The sequence below is a fragment of the Ursus arctos genome, unplaced genomic scaffold (assembly GCF_023065955.2).
Source record: "Ursus arctos isolate Adak ecotype North America unplaced genomic scaffold, UrsArc2.0 scaffold_22, whole genome shotgun sequence".
NCBI classification, from domain to species: Eukaryota; Metazoa; Chordata; class Mammalia; order Carnivora; family Ursidae; genus Ursus; species Ursus arctos.
The window spans coordinates 60400185-60423591 of NW_026622897.1; the positions used below are offsets into that span (position 1 = coordinate 60400185).

At 47.5% G+C, this 23407-nt stretch overlaps 1 protein-coding gene across 1 annotated transcript; it reads left to right on the plus strand.

Moving 5' to 3' along the window:
• Positions 1–1434: 1434 nt before the first annotated feature.
• Positions 1435–23374, plus strand: OLFML1 (olfactomedin like 1). Its single transcript, XM_026486190.4, has 3 exons — positions 1435–2454; positions 4564–4852; positions 21576–23374. The coding sequence occupies exons 1-3, from the start codon at positions 2329–2331 to the stop codon at positions 22364–22366; spliced, it is 1206 nt and encodes a 401-aa protein (XP_026341975.1). The 5' UTR covers positions 1435–2328; the 3' UTR covers positions 22367–23374.
• The last annotated feature ends 33 nt before the right edge of the window (positions 23375–23407 follow it).

The window sequence follows — 23407 nt, forward strand, 5'->3', positions numbered from 1 at the left end:
ACTGTGCTTGGTCACTGTCCTCATAGTGAGCTTATGGCAGCGATCAGGCCAGAGATTAAATGTAAGGAAGACGAAAGAGCCAAGCAGATGATTTTATTCCAATTGTAGGCTAAGGTGCACCAAGCCATTTTTTCTTTCCATCGAGTAAGGCCTGCTCCAAGTGAGGATGGCCGAAGTCAAATCTGTGATTATCTGTGATTATCTCCAAAGGCAGTTTAATCTTTCTTTATGAAACCTCTGGTCACAAGAACACGAGGGTTTCCACTCAGGGTCTGCCCCATGGCTCATCAATCCTAATGGGCCCAGGGAGCCAGCCATGGGCTTTGCTGTCTCTGGGATCCTAAGGGTAAAGCTCTCCAGCTAAGACCGGAGATGGGCAATTAGTGTGGACGGGCCAGTCTTGTGCCTATGAAGCTAGTGACTGAAGAGAGATTGGTGTGGGCTTAAATCGGGGGTGGGCAAGTAAGTGCCTGCCAGGCGGGACTGCAGGGCTCAGGCCAAGCTCTTTGGAGCCCACTGTGGAGACATCAGGCCAACAGCCACGCTGGGCACAGCCATGCTACAGCCATGGTCTCCCACTGCCTTCTCACCTACTCGCCGTAATTCCGTAGACTTCTTTAGTCTTGAATGTGTACTTCATTGTGAAAATAATGTAAGCATGCTACAGAAAACCGAGGAAACGATTTCCCACAACACCAGCCTACAAAAGTTAGTTGTAATACCATCAGAGTTTTCCCTCTGTTGGACCTTATCCATCTGAGTTCACAGTCTCAGCATTAGGACTTGAGGCATTCCACGAATAAAATCTACCAGAGCTCCTTCAGCGTAAGAGTTGTTCCAAGATGCCGGGTGCAAGACGTTTCCAAAACAAGCATTGTCACTTGGAGAAGGAGGCTGGGCCAGGCAGTATTGTTTCTGAGAATTTAAGAGGAGTAGTCAGACGAAGTTCACCTCTTGTTGGGGGAATGGTTCAAGGATGGTTATTGGAAATAGGTGGAATTAACCTTTGGGATGAGGAGGCATTGTTTGCAACCTTAGCAAGGGGCGGGGGAGGAACAGTTAGGGGCCAAGGTCATGTGGAAAACAGTTAGAGAGGAACATCTGTCTAATGGAGACAGGGGCTTGCAAATGCACCCTGGAAAATTCCGTCTTTTAGTGTCTTTTGCAGGGACCAAATGCAAATCCAGATCTTCTGACTCCTGGCCAGAGTTCTTCCCACGTCTCATAGACGCCCCAACCTTCCCCACTTTGGTAGATGATTGATAAAGAGCTGTGGGTATTCTGGACCCACCCATGGAAGGAGAGATTGAGATCATTAAAGGCCTGGACAGCAAAGGCCAAAAAAAAAAAAAAAAAAAAAAAGGAAGATTTTACCACTTTGCCCTAGGGATATGATGCATCTTGGACTGGACCAGGGCCTGCAGGCATTGCGTCCTATCAATTGCTGGCCTGTAGCTACAGGAAGAGGTTTCTGCTTCTGAGAAAGCTCAAGACTTCCTTACAAAAGGCGTTCCATGTCCTGATGGCTTGGCTCTGGAAGCATCGCTGTATAGGTAGCTACTGTCTTGCCCCGTAATACAGTTCTTCTGAGCTCAATCCGCTGATTTTTCAGCTATCAGCCCCGGGGCAGCCGGGCCTGTGGCTCCTTGTACCATTCTCCCCAAAGGGCAGTCAGCCTGTGCACTGGCTCTTCAGAGACAGGGGTGTCACCAAGCTTTAATTTTTTTTCCTTGCTGTGCCTTTAAGAGCTGCAGGAATGCAAAGAGTCTGGAGGAGGGGTGGGGTCTCCCAACAGGACTTCTGGGAAAAGGATCCTGGGAATTTTTGCCAGAAACTAAACTGAGATTCCAACACGGGGAAGTTGGGGGTGGTTTGTGTTGGGTCAGGCCTGTGATTGGACTGCAAAGTCCACTAGGGAGGACGAAAACAGAAGTAAAACGCCAAGAGCCAAGGAAAGGGAGGAAGCCCTCCCCACCCTCACCCCCACCCCAATGCGCGTCCACCCAGGCCTGCAAGAGGGTGCAGCCACTAGCCTGGACAGGATCAGTGTGTGCGAAGGGTGATGGTAACAGATGGACCCAAGGAGCTCTCTACCCCAAGTCGACCTGCAAGGCCTCCAGGGACGGGCTTGCCAACAGCTGGACTTGATCACCGGCTTGCAAAGTGAGATCACGCATCTGGTGGAATAACAAGCAGGCTTGGCTCTCTGGCTGTTTTTAGAGGATTTTCGCAGCAGGGGCTAGAAAGCCAGAGACCACCACCTGGACCCTTAGGTTTTCTTAGAGAGCACGGCATTGGAGATTCCACCCCTGGGCGGTGTTCAGGACAATGACGGCCCTTCGGCGAGCTGCTGCTGTCCTGGTTCTGCTCCTGGCGGCTCTTCTGCCCCCACCCCGGTGTGCCCAGGACCCGGGCATGGTGCACTACATCTACCAGCGCTTTCAAGTCTTGGAGGTAGGTGGCGTCTGATCCGGGCTGCAGCCTCCCGGAAGTCACCTTATCTTAGCCCAGCTTCCCTGTCTACTGAGATGCACGCTCCCCACGTAGTGAATGCTAAATACGTTGCCAGCATCGCACGTGCGAGTTTTCATAGTCTGGTGGTTCAGAGCACCCACTCCAGAGTCCAGGCTGTACCACTCCCCAGCCTGGAGCGGGACTTCACTTCCTGCTCTGATCCAGTGATTTTTTTCATGTAAAATGGGATGATAATAGAATTGACTTCCTATGGCTATTTTGAAGACTTAATACATAAATCCATACCTAGGATGTTACCTGGCCTGGTGGTAAATGTCCAAAATGTTGTTATTATTCAACAGTTCAACTTTTAAAATATAAAAATTGAAAATTTGGAGTCACTTTTTTTTTCCTGTTTTACTGTATCCGGATGGTAGGTAGCAGGTTTTTGCTTTGCTTTTCGTCTCTGTGTGATAAACATGAGGCCACATCAAGTCAGGGTGTTGTACCAAGGAGCTGCGTCTTGGCTTCTTTGCCGTGCGCGCTTGGGGTTAGAAATGGGCAGGTTTCAGCTATGTCAGAGAGAAAGTGCTGGGGTCCCTTCTCCAGGCGCCGCAGCTGCTCCTTCATTAAAATGTGTAACAACCCAATATTTTTGCCGCACAGACAGGTGCTTAGGGACAAATGTGACCCTCTGCCCAAGTCCTTGACATACTCCTGGCGATTATTTCATACCTAATTGCCTTGCTTTTATACAAGTTAAATTTTGATGAGTTATTTATCTTCTTCCAAAGACACTTTTTCCCCCAAAGACACTCTTATCTCCAATATTTATTCTCTATATTTTCTGAAAAATTTTGAAGTCCAAATTAGTTCATCATCTAGTTAAGTAAAATAACTCCGAAGTGCAGGCTCAACGCATTTCCTAAGGTTGTCCAGCTAACCAGCCGAGGCCTGGGAGCAGGGGAGACTGTCTCACTTGTTGTCTCCCAGACAGCTCCTCCCCAGTGTGCCTCCTTGAAAGCGCCAGAATTACGCTCAACCGTGGTCCCTCTGCATTCAGCACCGACTTACCCTGGGATTAGCGCCGCCAGATCCCTGCAGGTTTTCCTCAGTACCCAAAAAATGGATCTGCAGACAAGGGTATAAAGTACAGACAAATGCTTGGATGGCTATGAATGTGGATTTGAAAAAGATAGGGGTATAGTTTGTATAGATCTCCCCATCCTGGGCAGGACCTGGAGAAGTCAAGTCCCCGAGGGCAGTCACTGACGGCCAGTGTGACACTTACAAACTGATACGCACCCTGAGGGATTTGTGTCTGAGGGGTACGAAAGAAATAAGAGGATCGATTTAGGGAGTTTCTCTCTCTCTCTTTCCCTCTCTCTCTTTCTCTCTTTCTACCTCTCCCTCTCTCTTCTCCTTCAGAGTGAACAGCCTTACGTACTGCTGTTTGGAGTCTCAGTTTTTATAACTTTTATGGAGAGCATTTTGATAGCCTGCCAAATGAGCTTTAAGTGTACATTCTCTTTGACCCAGCCACCCCGTTTCCAGTCTTCGTTCATCTTATTCTTCCTTTCAGTAAATACTAGTTAAGTACTATGTGGTAGGCCCTATGCCAGGTGCTCAGGATGGACCTTACTTCTGGAAATCTCCCCTAAGATAATAACCAGATAAGTACATGAAGATGTAAATATAAAGATTTTTTTTCAGCATTGTTGAAAAATCCATAAATGTCCATCAAAAAGAGTCTAATAGAATAAATAATAGGACCTCAATGCAATGGAATTCTGTATCATTAAAATTATCATATAGCTATCTATTGTACATTAGCAAGTGAAAGTATGTTACAAAACATACATTCTAGTAAAATCACATTTTAAAATATATATTTATATATGTATAATGAAATGCATGGGAAAACTTTTAAAAACTGATACACAAACAAATCACCGGTACTTTGAACGAAAGGATTACAGGTGATTTTTATTTTCCCCCCTTACAATGATTTGTGTTTTAAAAATCTTTTTCAGTGAATGATGGCTATTTATATTCCTTGGCTAATTTAAATAACAAGCAGTAATTTGAGCATTTATTTTCTGACCGAAGCAAGGACTGGAAAAATGTACCCAAGCCACGAGAGCATACATTCAAGACTTCCGAGAGTTCTCGAAGAACATAACCGCTCTGCTGGGAAGATGCCAGACCTACACCAGTGAGTATAAGAGCGCAGTGACGAACCTGGCCCTGAGAGTCGAACGTGCGCAACGGGAGATCGACTACCTGGAGTACCTGCGAGAAGCTGACGTGTGCGTGGAATCAGAGGACAAGACCCTGGCAGAAGAGCTCATCCAAGAGGCGGAAGAAGAGAAGAAGATCCGTACCCTGCTGAATGCAAGTAAGAGAACGGTGTCTCTGACGGCTCTTCTAGGGACTCCAGCTCAGAGACACAGATACTACACAGATAGGGGTCTGGCCAAGCAGGAGAGTAAGAACCAGGTGTGTGGTTTTGGGTGCAGGTGCTGGGAGAGAAACCTTAGCAGGGAATAGGTGTCTGAAGGAAAAGAGATTCTCAGAGGGCAGCTTTTCATTTCACAGAGAGTTCCTGAAGGCCCCATGGAAGGTCAGAGCTTCAGTGTCAGGGTGTCAGAGATCAGCCCAGGAAGGGCATCTCCAGATAGACCTTGGTTTGGAAGAGGCGTGTGGTCCCAGATCCTTCCAGAGAGGGTGGAAGGTTGGTGGGGATAGAGGGGTGAGCACATCGTGTCTGCACCCTGTGCTGGCTTTCTTACTGCTCCTCTCGCCTCTGTTCTTGCCTGCTGTCTGCTCTCACACAGACCTCCGCACAACACAAAATTCATCCTAGTACTCCTCTGTGTAGAATTTCTTTTTCTGTTCCCCATCAATTATCAACAGCAAAAATTCCATTCAAATCTCTTGGCCTTTTATATGGGAAAGGTCCTTTATAAAGTAACCCAAGTTGATTTGCAGCTGTTCTTCTCCAATAATTTACCCACGTGCAGTTGCAATTTTAAAAAATTATATATGTATGTGTATATATATATATATATATATATATATATAATGTTTTTTTCTCACTCCCCCTTTTTGACTCAAAAATGCTGTGAATTCTCAGTGAATCCCTCCTGCCAGGCAGATTGGCTTCTAGTGCTCCTGGAGCATCTCATTAAATCCTCCAAGGCAGTGTTACTACTCTCAACCACGCGTATCTGTGTGTATTTACTCCTCGACCAGACCGTGGACATACGGGCATCTTCATTTCTGTATTCACAGCATCTGGGTCAGCACAGCCCAGGGAGGAGGCTATAAAGATTGTCTATAGAAGAGATACTGATGGCAGAGCCCCCTTAGAACTTAGTGTAGGGGAAGACAAGCCTGTAAACAGCCACAACCGTGTGAGTAGTATTCGTCTATTATTTTCAGAGGCTCTCTGCTCAAGGGCAGACTTCTCTGCATTTTGTATACTGGGACCATCCCCCACTTTTTCTTCTTTGCCATTTCTGTTAGTAATTACATCTATCTTAGTTTTCTAATGCCGAGTAACAAACGACTCCAGATTTGGCAGCTTAAACCAATGCATATTCATTATCTCAGAGTATCTGTGGGTCAGGAGTCCAGGCACAGCTTAACTGGACCCTTTCTTCAAGGTCTCAGGAAGGTACAGTCAAGGCGTTAGCAGGGCTCCATTCTCACCCAGAGCTTGGGTTGGCAGAATTCACTTTCTCACGGCTGTTAGACCGAGACCCTCAGCTTCTAGAGCCTGCCCATCTACACTGGAAGTTCACAGTGTGGCTCTTGCTTCTTCAGGGCCAGAAGGAGGGTGAGTGTCTGTCTTCAGGAAGTACCCAGTCCCTCTTAAGAATTTGTATCTCGTAAGTCAGGCCCACCCATAATAACTTTCTTGTGGATTAGCTCAAAATCAGCTGCTTGGGACCTTCATTATATCTGCAGAATCCCTTCATCTTTGTCTTACGGTGTCACCAAATCCCGAATGCCAGCCTGTCATAGTCGCAGGTGTTGCTCACCCTCAAGAGGAGGGGTTATTGGGGCATGTACAGCAGGGGAGGGAATCTTGGAACTCTGCCCACCTCATGCTCTCGTCTGCTAGGCCCCGCTGGTACCCACCTTCTTCCTACAAGGCTCCGATCCTCGTGTAGTCCATCCTTGGCCAGCAGGGACTGAGCCAGCTACATAGTTCCTGCTAAAATCCTTAAGACTCAAGTCAGCCCCCTTGTGTGGGCAAACACCTTGGGATTACGGGCCAGGGAGGGGTTGTCACATCACAGGGTTTCCTTCACACATACATGCCGTCTTGCAAAGAGTTTCTTTAGAAACCCTGGAGAGAATGGTGCAACTTCCTTGGGAGATTTGATCTTTTCTCAGGAGACTTCCAGAAAATTCTGACATCACTAAATGGTTTGCATTTGGGGTGCCTGGGTGGCTCAGTTGGTTAAGCGTCCGACTCCTGATCTCAGCTCAGTTCTTGATCTCAGAGTCGTGAGCCCACATTGGGCCCCACATTGTGCTCCACACTCAGCATGGAGCCTACTTAAAAATAAAGAAGAAGAAGAAGATGGTTTGCATCTACTCCTGGAATATTTCTCAGTCAACTAGGAAGGGTCAGATACTGGGGATGATAAGTAAGATAGAACTGCTCTGTGATGAAGCCGTTTCCTACAGAGCTGTTCTCAAGTCTTTAGCCTTTATTTAGAGACAATCCCCAAATGACATTCACATGAGGGCTGCGATCCCAGGGTTGTTCTGGGGTTAGGTCAAATTCTTAAATCTTTTGAACTCTTACACACACTCTCCTCCTCTCCTCTCTCCCTCACTCCGCATCTCTTTCACACACACACACATACACACACACGCACACAAAATTTAGAATGCAGTGAGTGAACGGTACTGCTACACAACCTGACTTACGTTTAAAAGTCATTCTGAATCTTTGGCGCTCGGTTATTAGTAAAAAGAAATTTTGCATTGCCCTTGGCCACTTATGCCAAAGCACACTGCCTCAGACACCCAGACTGAGAGTTTATCCAACAGTTTTTCCACAGATTCCACAGGCTGTGTTCTTGCATGGATAAGAGTATTAACCTCTTTCTACCTGTAAATAGCTTGTGAAGAAAAATTCTCAAGGCAGTCAAAACAAGCCATTAGCGCAGATTTTATTTTATTTCCTGTTTCATCCCAGCTCCTTTTATTGCAAGGGTGCACATACGTGACCTCAAGTAACCCTGTGTCTCGTGAATTCAATAACTTCTATCTTTTGTTAGATCAGGTTTCAAAAAGAAAGTCGGTTGCTGCATACTTAAATGCCTGTGGGATCCATTCAGTTGTTATAAATGTGCCTGCCCCATATTCGAAGCCATTAAAAGCAACACAAAATGAAAGACAATAAGCCGACGGGAAGCCAAATAAAACAGCTCTGGGAGTCAACTCCCAAGGGCCACTAGTTTGTGACCAGCGGTGCGAAACATGAAGAGATGTATAGCTCTCCTTTGCAATAGTGTATTTTCCGCAAAGGAGGGGATTGAGAGTGTCCACATAAGTGTAAGTGCAGAAGAGAGAGAGAGTGAGTGTGTGTGCGCACCGTGTGCACGTGTGTGCGCCGTGTGCACCTGTGTGCCCATGCATTCTCTACCCAGAAGTTGCTGCATTGTGGGGCCAGCAACGCCGAGGTGTGTGCAGAGCTCAGCGCGCCCTGTCTCCTGCAGAGTCCCATAGGTCAGTGCGCTGGGTCCAGAAAGGCCTACCTGCACAGCACTTCTGTTTACTTACTTACGTGGAAGGCCCGCAGTCTAGAAGGACAGCTCCAGTCCCATCGCTGCGGATACTAAGAGAAGGTCCCAAAGTTGTTTTAGCTGACGACTTGGCTCCAGGTAGAGTGAACCCGCATTCCTTCTCTCTGACTCATTCATTTGCTCACCGAGCCAACGAATATCCCCTGAATTCCAGATATATGTTGGCGTTGTGCCAGGCACTAGAGACGGAATATGGAACAGGGAAACATCCTTGTGCCGGAGTGGGCGGCCGTCTGGACGAAGCCAGGGTCGCAGCCAGGGCGATGAGCGCTCTCGCAGGAGCAGGGGCGCCGGCATTAAGCACCGAGGGAAGGTCAGGGCTGCTGTGCAGGTGGGGGGGGAGGGGCTGTGGTAAAAGTAACCCCCAAGCCGAGTTTTCATAATGGAAAAGAGCAGATTAAATGGAGAGGAGAGGAGAGGCTGCTTCTGTGGGCGCCCAGAGGCCTCGTGGCGCTCCTGTTCGGGCGCGGAGAGCGGATGGAAGAGCGGGCCGGGAGCTGGCTCCTCCGCTGCGCCAGGCCGTGCTTTCAGCCCGCGGGGAGTGAAGTGAGGCGACCCACAGTAGCGAATAATCACTGAGCGCTTATTACGTCCGCAGTCGTCTTTAAGTATTTCTCCGCTTGGGCCGCGGCGGCCGGGTCGCACCGCACCCCGCGCGCGCACTGCGGTTGTCCCGCGTCTTCGACGTGAGGACGGCGGCGCGCTGAGAGCCTGAGCCATCTGCCCCAGGTCTCGGGGCTCATGGAGCCAGAGCTAGGACGCAAGCCGGGGCGGGCCTCCTGCACAGGCTGCCGCTCCCGTCCGGCTGCTGCGCTGCGGAGTGGCAAGCACGGTGTGGCCGGGCTCCGAGGGAGGCCGGGGACGGTCCTCCTGACCGCAGTGCACAGAGCTGACCGGCAGCGGGGAGGGTGGCTGTGCGCCGAGGGCGCGTGGGGGCCAGGCGGGCCCTCTCCAGGCGGCTCACCGGGGCTCGCGGGGTGGGAGCCGTCTGTGCCGAGCCTCGGTGCCCGCAGCCAGGAGGCCCAGCTGTCTGCGATCTCCTGGTGGGACTCGTCTGAGGACTGCGGCCGTCCTCTTGGTCACTGGGTGATGATGATTCCTACTCACAAACACAGTATTATTTTTTTATTTTCTTAGAAAGGTTTTATTTATTTATTTCACAGAGAGAGAGCACAAGTAGGCAGAGCGGCAGGCAGAGGGGGAGGGAGAAGCTGGCTCCCTGCTGAGCAGAGAGCCCAATGATGCCGGGCTTGATCCCAGGGTCCTGGGATCATGACCCGAGCCAAAGGCAGATGCTTAACCGGCTGACCCGCTGAGCCACCTAGGCGCCCCCCGACCTAGCTTTCTTGAAATATTTTGTGTTTCTCCACGAAAGCAACACCTGCTGATTAAATAAAAACGGTGACTATCATCTGCACTATCATTACTCGATTTACTTCTGTGTAAAGGGAGATAACACACCAACAGCTGAACACACGAACTTTGAGTGTTTCTCAGCCTCTTGTGTCACTGCTGCCTGTCCCCGTCTCCCCGCTGCTCTATGCCGTGTCCAACGTGCTATTCTGAAAGCATAAAATACAGTTCACACGCCCCTGCGTTATTCATGCTGTCTTCTCCAAATCTCTCACGGTGCCTAGAACAGAGTAGACCTCAGTATTTTCTGCCCTTGAGGAACAGTTCGTTAGAAAGTAGAGGCAGCTATTTGCCCAAGATTGCATTAAGCCCTTCTGTCTGTTATGTTGTCCCCAGCCCACGACAGCCCTGCCAGGCAGATACCATTACGACTTCTTGTCCGATGAAGAGACGGGTGTGGAGTGTTTCATGCAGCCCTGTCTGTCTCCCACTGTCCTGCTCAGTTCAGGAGCATGCTGCCCCGCCCCAGACACAGCAGGTGCATGGCAGCCTCCATTTCTGCTCACCGTGACCTCACCCCACTTGGCTCAGTTTTCTGTTGCCATAATAATGCAGCCTAGCAAACCCCTCTGTAACTTCGTGGGTTAAAACCATAATCATTGATTATTTCCCAGGAGTCTGCAGGGCAGCAGGGCACTTCTGGGCCAGACTTGGCTGCTCTTGGCTGGTTCCCCAGCGGCACATTGCCCAAGGGATGGCTGGTTGGGAATGGTCTCAGCTGGGATGGCTTGTATCTCCTCCACATGGTCCCTACTCTTTCAGGAGGCGAACCCGGGCTTGTTCCCATGATGGAGGCAGACCTCTGAGAGAGAAAGCACAAGCACACTCAGGTCTGGTCCCTTGTACTGAATTCTTTCGGCCAAAGCAAGTTCCAGGTCTAGCTCTAGAGCCCACGCTTCCACTAGGACCTTTGACAGCATCTCATAAGGCTTTTGGTCCTGATGCGCCTGGAAACAGGCATTACACAAGATCAGATTTTACGTAAGCAAATTTCTATATGGAAGTAGTAAATTGGGCCGTAGTGTGACTGATGGTTTTGAGGCTGCTGCAAAGCTCAAGTTCAGGAGAGCAGGTCCTAGACTGAGACAGGATGGTGAGAACAGGATGAAGTGAGATCTATCTCACGGGAAGAATCTGTGGCGCGATGTCAAAATGACTCTGTTTTCTAACCAGGCAAATGGGAGAATGGCAGTACCACACCTATAAATTGAGAACGTTTCTGTCTCTTTTAGCTTGGTAAGAATATTACTACAGGAAGAAAGCAAACAAAAAACACTATGCAAAAACCACAACAACAAAACAAAAATGAAACACCCCACACAAACCAGCTCTGTTTTTAAATGAAAAATAAATACAGCAAAAAGTTCATAATTATAACCTTGGAATGCTGAAATGTTGCAACAGTCAGATAATTGATTCAAAATGGAGCTGTTTGGTCAGACGTTCCTCAGAGGACTGCCCACTTTAATGCCTCACTTCCCATGAGTGTTGACCGGCCCGGGTCCTCCAGGGCAGCATTCTCAAGCTTCCAGTTTCAAGAACCCTTTACATTTCTAGAAATTATTCAGGACCCCAAGGAATTTTTCTTGATGTAAGTTACATCTATCGATCTTTACCGCATTCATAATTAAAATAGAAAAATTGCGATATGTGCCAGATGCTGTCTTAGGGCAGGACACACAGCAGTAAAAACAACAGATTAGACAAAGCCCTGCCCTTGTAGGGTTTACATTCTATTGTGGGGGAATCAAACAAATAGGTTAACAGATAAATTTAAAATATGTCAGAGAGAGGATGATAAATCCCGTGGAAGAAAATCAGCTAAGGTGTGGGGGTTCTGGCAGCTGGCCAGTGCCCGAAGGAAACATCCGAAGGAGGTTGGCCGCGTGGGGTTCCAGCTACAGGCAGCCCGCGGTTGGAGTCCGCCCAGCTCACACCTCTCCCACGTGCGTTCCTGTAAAGCTCTCGACTTGATGTTGAGAACAGAGCCATGCAAGCAACGAGCCTCGGATCAGATCTGTTTACCTTCTCACAAGCTGCTGCTAATCACTGACAAAGGGAAGCTGTCAGGGCACCAACGTGGGGACCATGGAAGACTTTGAATTCAGTGTTGGGAACCTAGAAAACCCTCTAAGGTAGATCTACTAAAGACTTCCATATGACTCACCAAAACCAACATATAGCGCACTTACTGCATTCTGGGCCCTTTGAAAGCCTGGACTCCCCGTCCTGCAAAGTCGAATCCTTCTGTGGCTCACTGAGTACCATTTCACACAAGCCAGCCTTCCTGCTCTCCTGCCATGCATCTTCCCAGGCACTCAAGAGTGTGGAACAGCACCTGCTAACGTCTGTACCTACTACCTCTTGCTATTAAGATTTTCTTTTTTTTTTTGACAGAGAGAGATACTTCAAGAGAGGGAACAAAGCAGGGGAAATGGGAGAGGGAGAAGCAGACTCCCCGCTGAGAAGGGAGCCCGATGTGGGGCTCAATACCAGGACCCTGGGGTCATGACCGGAGCTGAAGGCAGACGCTTAACCGACTGAGCCACCCCGGCGTGCCTACCTCTTGCTATTTAAATCTATCTGATTTCTAAGTTGGCAGAGCGTGAGCTGGGATAGAAGTTTGAACACTGATACTGCGTTCTCCGAATCAAATTGATTCTTGAGTTTGTGGACAGTCAACAATAAGAGATTAGATAGGAAGGATACACGTCATGCGTCCCGGGCACTCTGGATAAAAATATAAATAAGACCCAGCCCCTGTCTGCCGTGCTTGGAAGCAAACAGAGTGAGTAAGCAAATCTGATTCAGCACAGTAACCGCTCTGGAAGAGACCAGCATGCAGTGCTTTGCACACACGGGAAGGAGCACCGATGGCTCTGCAGGCCGGAGAACAGTGTTTTGAAGGACGAGTAGATGTATCCCAAGTTAGTGAATGTGAGCTAAGGAAAACTATGGGCAAGTTCTAAAACTTGTAAGAGGTCGGGGCAAGGTGATGAGTGGCCAGCCCCCCCCGGGGGGGGGGGTGCACGTGCCAGGAGGAGGTCAGATGAAGGACCTTGAGTGCCATGCTGAGATATTTGAAACTTCTTCTGTGGGCAGAAAGCACGAAACAGCCCTAATTTCTACAACAAATTAGGTCTGCACTGCCAAGTTCATTGTATTAGCGCGGAGCTTTTATTATTAATTGCTCATCTGAGAGCTGCCATCTTTGTCATTCCGGAGCCTAACATTGTACCTGTCACTTGATAGGTTGACTAAAGTTTATTAACATGAATACATTCCAGGTAGTTGAAAAAGTCAAGTTTTAGAGCACAGAATTTCAAGAAGCAGTCAAAATACTCATGATTTTATAGGAATTCTTTTTTTTTTTTTTTTTTTAATGAATCCGTACCTCTTTTCCCCAAGCAAACCTGGGCTCGGTCTCTGCTGCTATCCCATGCATTCTTCACCCCCATCCTTGAGGGCTCCCTCCATCTAACCAGTTACTAAGACCTGACCTCTTTTCCTGAGTATTTCTCGAATCCATACTCATTTTTCCATGTCATTTCCATTATTTGGATATCTCTGATCTGGATTGTACTTAGAGACTCTCTACCTGTTTCCCTGTGCCCCGTCTCTCCCACCTCAACCCCCAGTCCGTTGCCCACCAACACCCGGACCGATGTTTCTAAAACATAACTAGAGGGGAGTTGAGTCACTCCCCTGTAGAGGGACAGGTCTCACCAGGTCTGGAGAGTGTTGCCCTTAAATAAGGGAAAAGTATTTTAAAAATTCAAATAAGTGATATTTGTATATGAAGTCCCTGTGAGGCCTTGGGCCAAATCCTCTCCTGATTGCTTCTCTGCAATTGTGCCTGAGGGAAAACCAGAGATTTGCATTCTCTGGTTTGCAGGTGGAACTTTGTTTGCCATTGTCTCCGTTAAATAATTTGCATCTTGACTGAACTTAAAGGTTTTTAAAATTTATTTCCTTCCCCAGCCTTTTTCTCCTGCTAATTATCTCTCTCTCAAGAGCAGCACAGCAGGGAGTTCTCTCTTACCCTTTTACTCAAACACTAGAAGTATATTTTCTCCAGATTCCAAAAGAGGAATTTATAAAATTATAGACTCTCAGCCCTGAAGAAACTCTAGAGAAGAACCAGCCTAAACCCCTCATTTCAGGGCTAAGGGCAGATCGACCAAGGGACTTGTAGGGAGACACCAGAGACTGGGTTCAGACCATTCAGGCCTCGGACTCCCAGTCCCGGGCTTCCTCTTCAAGGGAAGGATAGCACAAGGGGAAATTCTGTGTTCTGTATTCTCAGAACTCTCTCCCTAATCAAAACCATCTATCAACACTCTTCTTGTTTTGCTATTTCTCTAAGGATTCTGCATGTAGCAGGAGGAGTAGAAGGAGAAAGGAGAATGGTTGTTTTAGTTTCTGCTGTATATTAAGTGAACATTTTCTCACTTGTGAGACATTGAATGTGCCTTGTTCTTAGACACAGTCCCCCTCTGTAGCTGGGCTGGAAGCCTGCTAACCGTCCTCCTGGAGGGATGGGCCTGTCCCTGGGGGCTGGCTGCAGGTTCACCCTGCCTCCGGGTTCCCAGTGAGCTCAGAGGACCCATGGCCGGGTGACTTTCCAAGGAACTTGTCCAGGCCTTTTCTTTCCATTTGGAAAATGGAGATTAAAATATTGACCACTTAGGCGTATTATAAGCACTTACTGCAAGTTGACGTAAATAAAGCACTTCTCACTGTGCCAAGCGTATTTGTATGTATTTGCAGATGTTTATGAATTTTTCAAGGCTTTGTGCTTGTTCTTCAATTGGAAACAGTTTCTGAGCTTCCCCAGTGGCCCATGGACCCCTCCTCTTCCCCATTAAAGACATCGGTGAGCAGTTGCAGGCTTAAACCCTCATTCCTGCATCTTCTGCCTACTTCTGCCATAGGTTCTTTGACGAGAACCTTGGGTCAGATTTTTAAATGAAATAATGGATTTGAAAGCATCTTAAAAGCTTTAAAGTACTTTACAAATTGTTTACTTAAGACAGGCCTGTGGTTGGAACTCCAGGCACACAGCACTCAGGAGGCTGTAGGAAAACATCTGTTTGAATGAAGCTGTTTTCTTCATTAATTCAATAGATATTTACTGAACCCACAAAGCACTCAGTTAGGCAGTCGGGTACAATAGTCACCATGAAGACAAAAGCCTGGCTTTTGTGGGCTTATAGTTGAGTGGGAGAGAAGGACAATAAGCTAGTAAATAAAACAGATGACAGAATTATGGAATATGACACGAGATCTCAAGGAAATAAGAAAGATGTTGCAGTAGACAGTTTTAAATTTAGATGCCGTAGTCCCCGGAAGCCCCTCAGGGAGATGATATTGAAACTGAGATTTGAGGGATGAGAGGAGCAGACTGTGGGAAGATCAGGGAAAAGAGTACCCAAGGCGGAAAGACTTACAAATGCAAGAGCCACGAGGCAGAAATGAACTTGACATGCTCCCGGAATAGCAAGAAAGCCGGTGTGATCACTACGCAGTGAGAAGGGGGAGGAGAGTGGAGGATAAAGTCCCATAGACAGGCAGGTGCCGTATGGTGTAGGTACTTAAGGGCAAGATCAGAGGTTAGGATTTTATTCCAAGAATAGGAGGAGAATGGGTTTAGCAGGTCAGCCCCACAATGTATGTTTTTAAAAAGATTAATTCTCCTGCTTTGTGGAGAGTATATTGTAGGTAAGCAAGAATAAAATCGGGGAGACAAATTGGAGACCACTGTAGTGGTGTAGGCAAGAGGGCAGGGTTCAGGGAGCACAGGAATGAGTGGTGGGAAGAGGAGGAGAGAAACATATTTGAGCATCTTAACTAAGTATAACATAATTTAAAGGTTAGTTTTAATATCAGAACTTGTAGGTGGTGGGGAGATGGAGAGAACGAGGTTAAGAATGACTCCTAGGGGGCGCCAGGGTGGCTCAGTCGGTTAAGTGTCTGCCTTCAGCTCAGGTCACGATCTCAGGGTCCTGGGATCGAGTCCCACATCGGGCTCTCTGCTCAGCTGGGAGGCTGCTTCTCCCCCTCCTTCTCCCTGTGTACTCTCCCTCTCTCTCAAATAAATAAATAAAATAAGATCTTAAAAAAAAAGTGACTTCTAGGTAAGAAATGTGGTTGGTGGTTTTTGCTTAGAATGGGAAGAGTAGGGAGAAAGAGAGTTTCTGCATTGGAAGAGTTCTGCTTGGACGGGTTAAGTTTGAAGAGATCTAAGTAGGACCCTGAGCGGGCAGTTGGATAAGTGAATTTGGACTAAGTCGAAATCCAGATAGGATGTCATTCCAGAGGCAAATTCAGAATTCCTCATTAGTTAGGATTTACATGTATGCAGAGCCATAGATGGAATGAGGCGGCAGAGAGGAGATGTGAGGACAAAGCACTTACTCCTTGAGTGGAAGAGGAAAAAGAGCCCGCAGTGCATACCAAGAAAAAAATCCAGAAAGATGGGAGGACAAACAAGAGGAGGGGTGTTCCAGAATCGGGAGAAAAGAGTTTAAAGGGGAAGTAGTGATCGAGTAATTAAATTCTGCTGAGAAGTTGGTTAGGATGTAAGACTGAAAGTTGACGCTTGGATTTGGCCACTGGACGTTGTTGGTGACCTTGACAAGAACTGCTTCTGTGGAGTGGGCTGAGGAGTTTAGACCAGCCGAGGCCTGGGGCCCGATGAGAGCAGCTTAAGGCGTAATTGGAGATGAGGAAACTCCTCAATAGAGGAGAAGAGAAAGTGGATTATATAGAAAATAGAAGTGAAAAATGGGGCCACAGTAGAAAGTTTTGTTTGTTTACCAAGGGGAATGGTCTAGGAGGGCAGGAGAGACTATTGAGGCTAAGTCCTTGAGTAGGTTTAGAGGGGATGAGATCCACTGCAAAAATAAGGGGAGCAGGAGGGAAGGCAGAGAACATGGGTTCAGATACAATTGGTTGTGAGATTCGATGGTGAGGAAACTCATTCATTCATTCATTTAGTAAATACTGGCCTAATATGTGCCATTTGCTATCTTAGGGACAAGACACACAGCAGTGAATGAAACAGATAAGAAAAATTCATGCTCTCGTGACATTTACATTCCATTGAGGGAAATCAAGCAGTAAATATTTTAACCGATGCATTTATAATATGTCAGAGAGGAGATAATAAGCACTATGGAGAAAAATGAACCAGGGTAAGGGGGTTATGGCGAGCTGGAGAAGAGGGCTGCCATTTTTTACAGGGTGGTCAGAAAAGGCCTCAATGATGAGGGAATATCTGAGAACAGGCCTTCATGGAAGTGAGGGAGGAAGCCATGTTACCTGTCTTGGAAAGCGGGTTCCCAAGCAGAGGGATCAAAAAGTGACAAAGTCCTGAGGCAGGAGTGTGCTTGGCACAATGTAAGGAATAGCGGGAAGGCCAGTGTGACCGAATGAAATGCAGCAGGTGGGAGCAGAGAGGAGGCCAGAGAGACAGTGCGGGGGCAGCGCACTTGGCCTGGAAGGTAAAGACTTGAACTCTCCTCTGAGTGAGATGGGAAGTCACTGGTGAGTTTTGAGCAGACATGCGACATGATCTGACTGACATTCTTAAAAGATCCCTTTGGCTGCTGTGGGGAATGCAGCACGGGAGTCAAGGATGGAAGTGTGGCCGCCCTGCGGGAAAGTACTGCAGGAACGCGGGCAGGAGATGATGCACTTCTCGGCTTGCTTCGATTTCCTCAGTGAAATAAGAGGCAAGATCTTCATTCAGGCTTAAGGAGAGAAGAGAAGGCATGATAACAGTGGATGATGAATTGATTAAAGGACTGTGGTAGAATTGCTCTCCAAACAGCCGGCAGTAACAAGCAGTTTGCTGCAAGGCTTGTTTACCTCAGAACCTCTGGACGTCTCTGACTGTGTACCTCTCCTCCTCATGTCCAGTTTCTCTCCCTTCATCCTGTTTCATGTCCTCTGACTCTAGAGAGCCCCCAGTTGGCCTGAAGAACCCAGGCATTTATTGAGAAGAAAATGACGACCCACTGGCCCATCCAGCTTCTGATACCAAAGCCTTTGCAAAGACTTGAGGGAGACCCCCAGAGAGCCCAGTGCTCCTGGAGTGTTCTACACCTGGCATCCCACGACCACACACTCCAGCAGTCAATGAGAGACCCATACAGACCTCGGCAGGATTTGAGGGATACCCAGGGGATTCCTCATGCTTCTAGTAAGCCACCCCTCCCCACCTCCATGACACTGCTCACCTCACAACAGACTGTGTATGGGGGCAGTTCCCAGAAGTTCACCATTAGAACTGATGACCCACCTTTCCTGAAATGACCAGTAGAACTAATTTCATCCTGGCCCGTATCCCTCTTTAACTTGGACACCACAAGAATTCCAAGACACCAAGGTCATCTGGAAGATAGCGTGTTTAAGGGTCAGGTGGAAATGGCTTCCACCACTTCTGTCCACATGCCATTGGACAGAAGACAGGTCAGTGGGTGTAGCCTAACTACAAAGAAAGCTGCGAATATATAAGTAGGGAAGAGGAAAATGGAATAGCATTTGGTGAACACAGACACTGTCTCTGCCATAAGCAGAGAAGAAACGAGTAGAAGGCACTCACAGAGACAGTAGTGACCCAAAGATCAAGGGAAACGAAATCTTCAGGAAAGGGGAATTCATCAATACTGTCATGCTGTGGGAAGATGAAGTAAGATATGAACATAAAGGTCTGAGTTTTCAGTTAGGAAGTCCCTGGTGATGCAGTGATGCAATTTCTGTGAAGTTATTGTGAAGTGAAAGATGGGAGGTGAAGAAGTTGACCCAGAGGAGAAACTATAAAATAATAGAAGGAGTGCAGAAAGTAGAGAGTGGTGCCTACTCGAAGGAGAATTGTTTTTGAATCTAGGCAACGTGTTTACAAGCTAAGGAACCAGCAGCAAAGGAGAAATTAGAGATAACAGAAAGGTGGCAATTCATCTAGGGAGTCAAGAAGCCAGGAAAGGGTGAGATCAGAGCACAAGTGAATGTATTAGTCTTGGACTGGAGGAATGATGTGGCCTCCTCCAAGATATGTGGGAGGGTAGCCAGGGTAGGAACACCTTAAGAAAAGTTTATAGTGAGGGACAGAAAGTGGAGGGACTTCATGGCTAATGGTATTTATTTTTTCAAAGGAGTTAATCTGCTGTTAGCGAAGGGACTGATGGGGTAATGTGTGTGTATGGGGTGTGGGGCAGATTGGAGATACCTGCTGTGGAAGATAGGGGCTCACCATAGAGAGAGCAGTATGGTGCTTAGGGCTCAGCTGAGGTTGGAGAGCCCTTATGTGTAGTGGCACGTTTGTGAGATTTTCTCCACCACTCACAACTCTGGGACAGAGCCAGATGTTTGAACTCATCCAGGACAGGGATTTTTGTAGAGTGGGTGTTGTGGAATAAGGAGGGCCTGGTGGGTGAGGGTGCTGGTGAGAGAGGTATTACAGTGGTGTCAGCTGGATAGGAAAGGAAGCTGACAGAGCCTGGGAGAAAACAGAGGTCAAGGGACTGGAGGGCACGAGGAAATGGAAGAGCAGAGTCCGCGAGAACAAAGAAGTGAGAAATGGAAGGGTAAGGAATTATTGCAGAGGGTGGGGTAGTAGAGTTTCACATTTCTATTAGGGAACAGTTCCAGGGGATGGGGGGGCGGGGGTCCAGAGTACAGGCATGGTGTGGGGGGTTGCTAGAGGAGGTTGAAAGCACGGTGCTATGGAGTTGAAGAGGTTCTCTGGATGCATATGGGGTAGTGTCGCAGCGAGCTCTCAGTGATTTAGACTAGAAGGATTTGATAGCATGAGATGCAAAGGGAGGGCTTTGTATGCAGACAGAGGAGCTGGAGAAGTGTAAAGCCCCCCCCCCTTTTTTTCCCCACTTCATCTTCCTCTACCTATTTTAGCCTCTGATGATCCTGTTTGGATTATGGAAATTCTCTCCTAAGTGGTTTCCCTCCCACGTACCCACCATTCACACAACTGCCCGCTTCATTACTCTTGACCGGGATTCACTCGTGCTCACAAACTTCAGTAGCTCCCTCCCTGCCTATCGAATAAAATCCATATTCCTTAACCCCACCCTCAACGCTGCAGGCACAGAGCTGGTTTCAACCCACTGCTTTGTTTTCTGCCTCTAGCTTGAGGCAACAGCAAATATTTAGTTTATATTGGTTTAAATTCTGCACTGCTTTACTAACCCAAGTCACGAATGTGGGTTTTTGAATCGTGAAGAATGTTATTCCCAACCATCTCAGAATGGTACCCATTAAGGGTCAATTCAAATGTAGATTATCCCTTTCTTCAAATGACATCACCATTCTCTGTCCTTTTGTAAAGAATCCACTTTAAGCTTTCCATTGTAGTGAGGCAGGTACCTATAAAGCAAGAACCTTTCCTAGATTATCATTGCACCTCGGAAACTGCCCCCAGCTCATAGCACCTAGCTGAGTATCTCGCCTTTTGTAGGTGTCCGGTGTCTGCTGACTACAAGCAGGCATTTGTGAACACATAAATGAATGGATCAGTGGAGTTCTTATAATATTCTAATAGGATTAAGGGCCAGAATCCTTCACTAGAAGGTGATCTCCTCAAGGTTAGGGTTGATATTATATTTTTTATCCTCAATACTTACTTGGCATGGTTCTGGGAGCATTGTAAGCAAAGTCCACAGTAAGATACCTGGCAAAATCTTGGCAAATGGAATTGAATCAGGCAGCTTCACCCCTAAGTGATTCTCCTTGTGTCAACCCCGAGAAGGTGAACAGGGTCTCTGACCCAGCAAATAGCTGTTTATATCCTGACTTGAATAAAACGTTGACTCTAATAATTGGACAGCAGTTCCCTTAACAGAAACCCCTTTATTCATTTAATGCTTTGATTCTTTAAATCATACCGTAAGTTGTGATTGATCTATGTGTGAAAACTTTATTCTAGACCCTGAAGGAAAAAAGTAATCTGAGAACAGACACATGAAAAGATGCTCAACATCACTTATCAGGGAAATGCAGGTCAAACCCACAACGAGCTATCACCTCTTCCCTGTCAGAATGGCTGGTATCACAAAGAAAGAAGTAACAAGTGTTGGCAAGGATGCGGAGTAAAAAGGAAACCCCCTCTACTATGAGTGGGAATGTAAATTGTTGTAGCCACTGTGGAAAACAGTAAGGAGGTTCCTCAAAAAATCAAAAATAGAACTACCCGAGGCTCCAGTAATTCCACTACTGGGTGTTTACTCCAGAGAAAACAAAAACACTAAGTTTGAAATGGTACGTGCGTCCCTCTGTTCATTGCACGTTATTTACGGCAGCCAAAACACAGAAGCAACTGCAGTGTCGTCAGTAGAGGAGCGGGTAAAGAAGATGCGGTGCCTGTGGATGTCACTCTGCCGTAAGGAATGCAGCCTTGCCGTTTGTGACAACATGGAGAGACCCAGAGCGTATGATGCTAAGTGAAATAAGCTAGAGGAAGATGCCGTATGGTTTCGCTTATCTGTGGAATTAAAAAAAAAAAAAGGCAGAAGCAGACCCATAAATACAAAGAACAAACTAGTCATTGTTTGGGGGAGCAAAATGGGTGAAGGCGAGTGGGAGGTACAAGCTTCCCGTTACAAAAGGAATAAACATGGATAAGAGGCACAGTATGGGGAATATTGTCAATGGCATTGTCATAGCGTTGTAGGGGGACCGAGGGTAGCTACCCTTGTGAGCAAGCTTAACATAGAAGTTGAATCACTGTGTTGTACACGTGAAACTAATGTAACATTGTGTGCCAGCTGTGCTTCAGTAAACAGAAAATGCAAAAGTAATCTGTGAGACAAGCAGACATGTCATGTCTATAAAGCACCTCTCCTTTTTCTCCTGTTTGGCCAGGCTGTGACAACATGCTGATGGGCGTAAAGTCTCTGAAAATAGTGAAGAAGACTGTGGACACACATGGCTCTTGGATGAAAGATGCTGTCAGCAATCCCCAAAAGGTTTATTTCTTAATTGGATCCAGAAACAAAACTGTCTGGGAATTTGCAAACCTGCGGGCATTCATGGAAGATAGCACCAAGCCAGCCCCGCGGAAGCTAACCCTAACACATTCCTGGCAGGGAACAGGCCAAGTGATCCACGAAGGTTTTCTGTTTTTTCACAACCAAGGGACTCTCAATGAGATCATCAAATATAATCTGCAGAAGAGGACGGTGGAAGATCGGATGCTGCTCCCAGGAGGGGCAGGCCGAGCGCTGGTCTACCAGCACTCCGCGTCAACATACATTGACCTGGCTGTGGATGAGCATGGGCTCTGGGCCATCCACTCAGGGCCAGGCGTCTATGGCCATTTGGTTCTCACAAAAATTGAACCTGGCACCCTGGGAGTGGAACACTCGTGGGACACTCCATGCAGGAGCCAAGATGCCGAAGCCTCCTTCCTTTTGTGTGGGGTTCTCTATGTGGTCTATAGTTCCGGCGGCCACGGTCCTCACCGCATCACCTGTGTCTATGATCCGTTGGGCGCTATCAGTGAGGACGACCTGCCCAAACTGTTCTTCCCCAGGCGGCCGAGAAGTCATTCCATGATCCATTACAACCCCAGAGATAAGCAGCTCTATGCCTGGAATGATGGAAACCAGATCATTTACAAACTCCAGACAAAGAGAAAGCGGCCTCTGGAGTAATGCAGCCCAGCAAGGGGGAGAGCACTAAGGCTGTGGACACTGCTCTCTGGGACATGGAGGCCGCAGGCCCTTTGCAATACAAATCCCTCTGTTCCCATACAGGGACAGAGGCTAGAAGTGGGCTTGCATTTGCATCCTTCCCTGGATGGTATGGCCTGAGTTATCTTCCAAGAGCCTCGATGAGAGTCTGTCATTTGGAAATGTTCAACTTCCGTCGCCCATCCAAACCTCCTGGCTCTCAAGGCCTTCCACATGCTGATTCAGTTTATGTCCAGCCTTTCCTTTACCCCCACCACCCCCTTCCCCACCACCCCATCCCCGCCTACAGTTAGAAACGTAGCCCACCTCCTAATACTCCTGGCTCCTGTCCTGGCCTTTCCTGACGCTCTTTTCTCTTTCATAAATGCCTATTGGTATTCTTCCATTTTTCACCACCCAGCGAAAGTATCATTTCTTATTCATGTTTAATCTCTATTTCTGCCAACTCTGCCCCTTCACCAAGCTGAGGAGATACAAGAGGAAAGTCAAACCACTCACATTTAAATGCCACTTGCCAGTTACAAAGTGTGTACCCTCATGTACATCATTTAATTTTCATGCCACCCCGTGAGACATTAGAAGACGTCTATATGATTGCCATTTTAGAGATGAGAGAAGTTTAGGTGAACCATTCAGAGGAACACAGCCTCAAAATGAAAACAGGGCTAGAAAATACTGCAAATCCCATAGTCTTTCCATTGCCCCAAGGGAGCATCAAATACATGTTTGTTCACCCAGCCTTTTATAAGCAATGCATTCAGCATCTCATCCTAAAAAATCACGGTCTGCCCCCTGCGGCCAGTTTTCATGCCTGCACAAGACCTTCCCGTAAGCCCTTCAAAAGCTACTTCCTCCAGAAAACCAGCCTACAGCCTAAGGGTGAGGACCCCACCTGTAGCCTCATCTTGTCTTACCTTCCCCTGTGTCTCTCTCTCTGCTGGAAACACAATAAAACCGACACTAAGCAAATAAGCCTCATCAGGTTAAATTTGCGTACGTGCC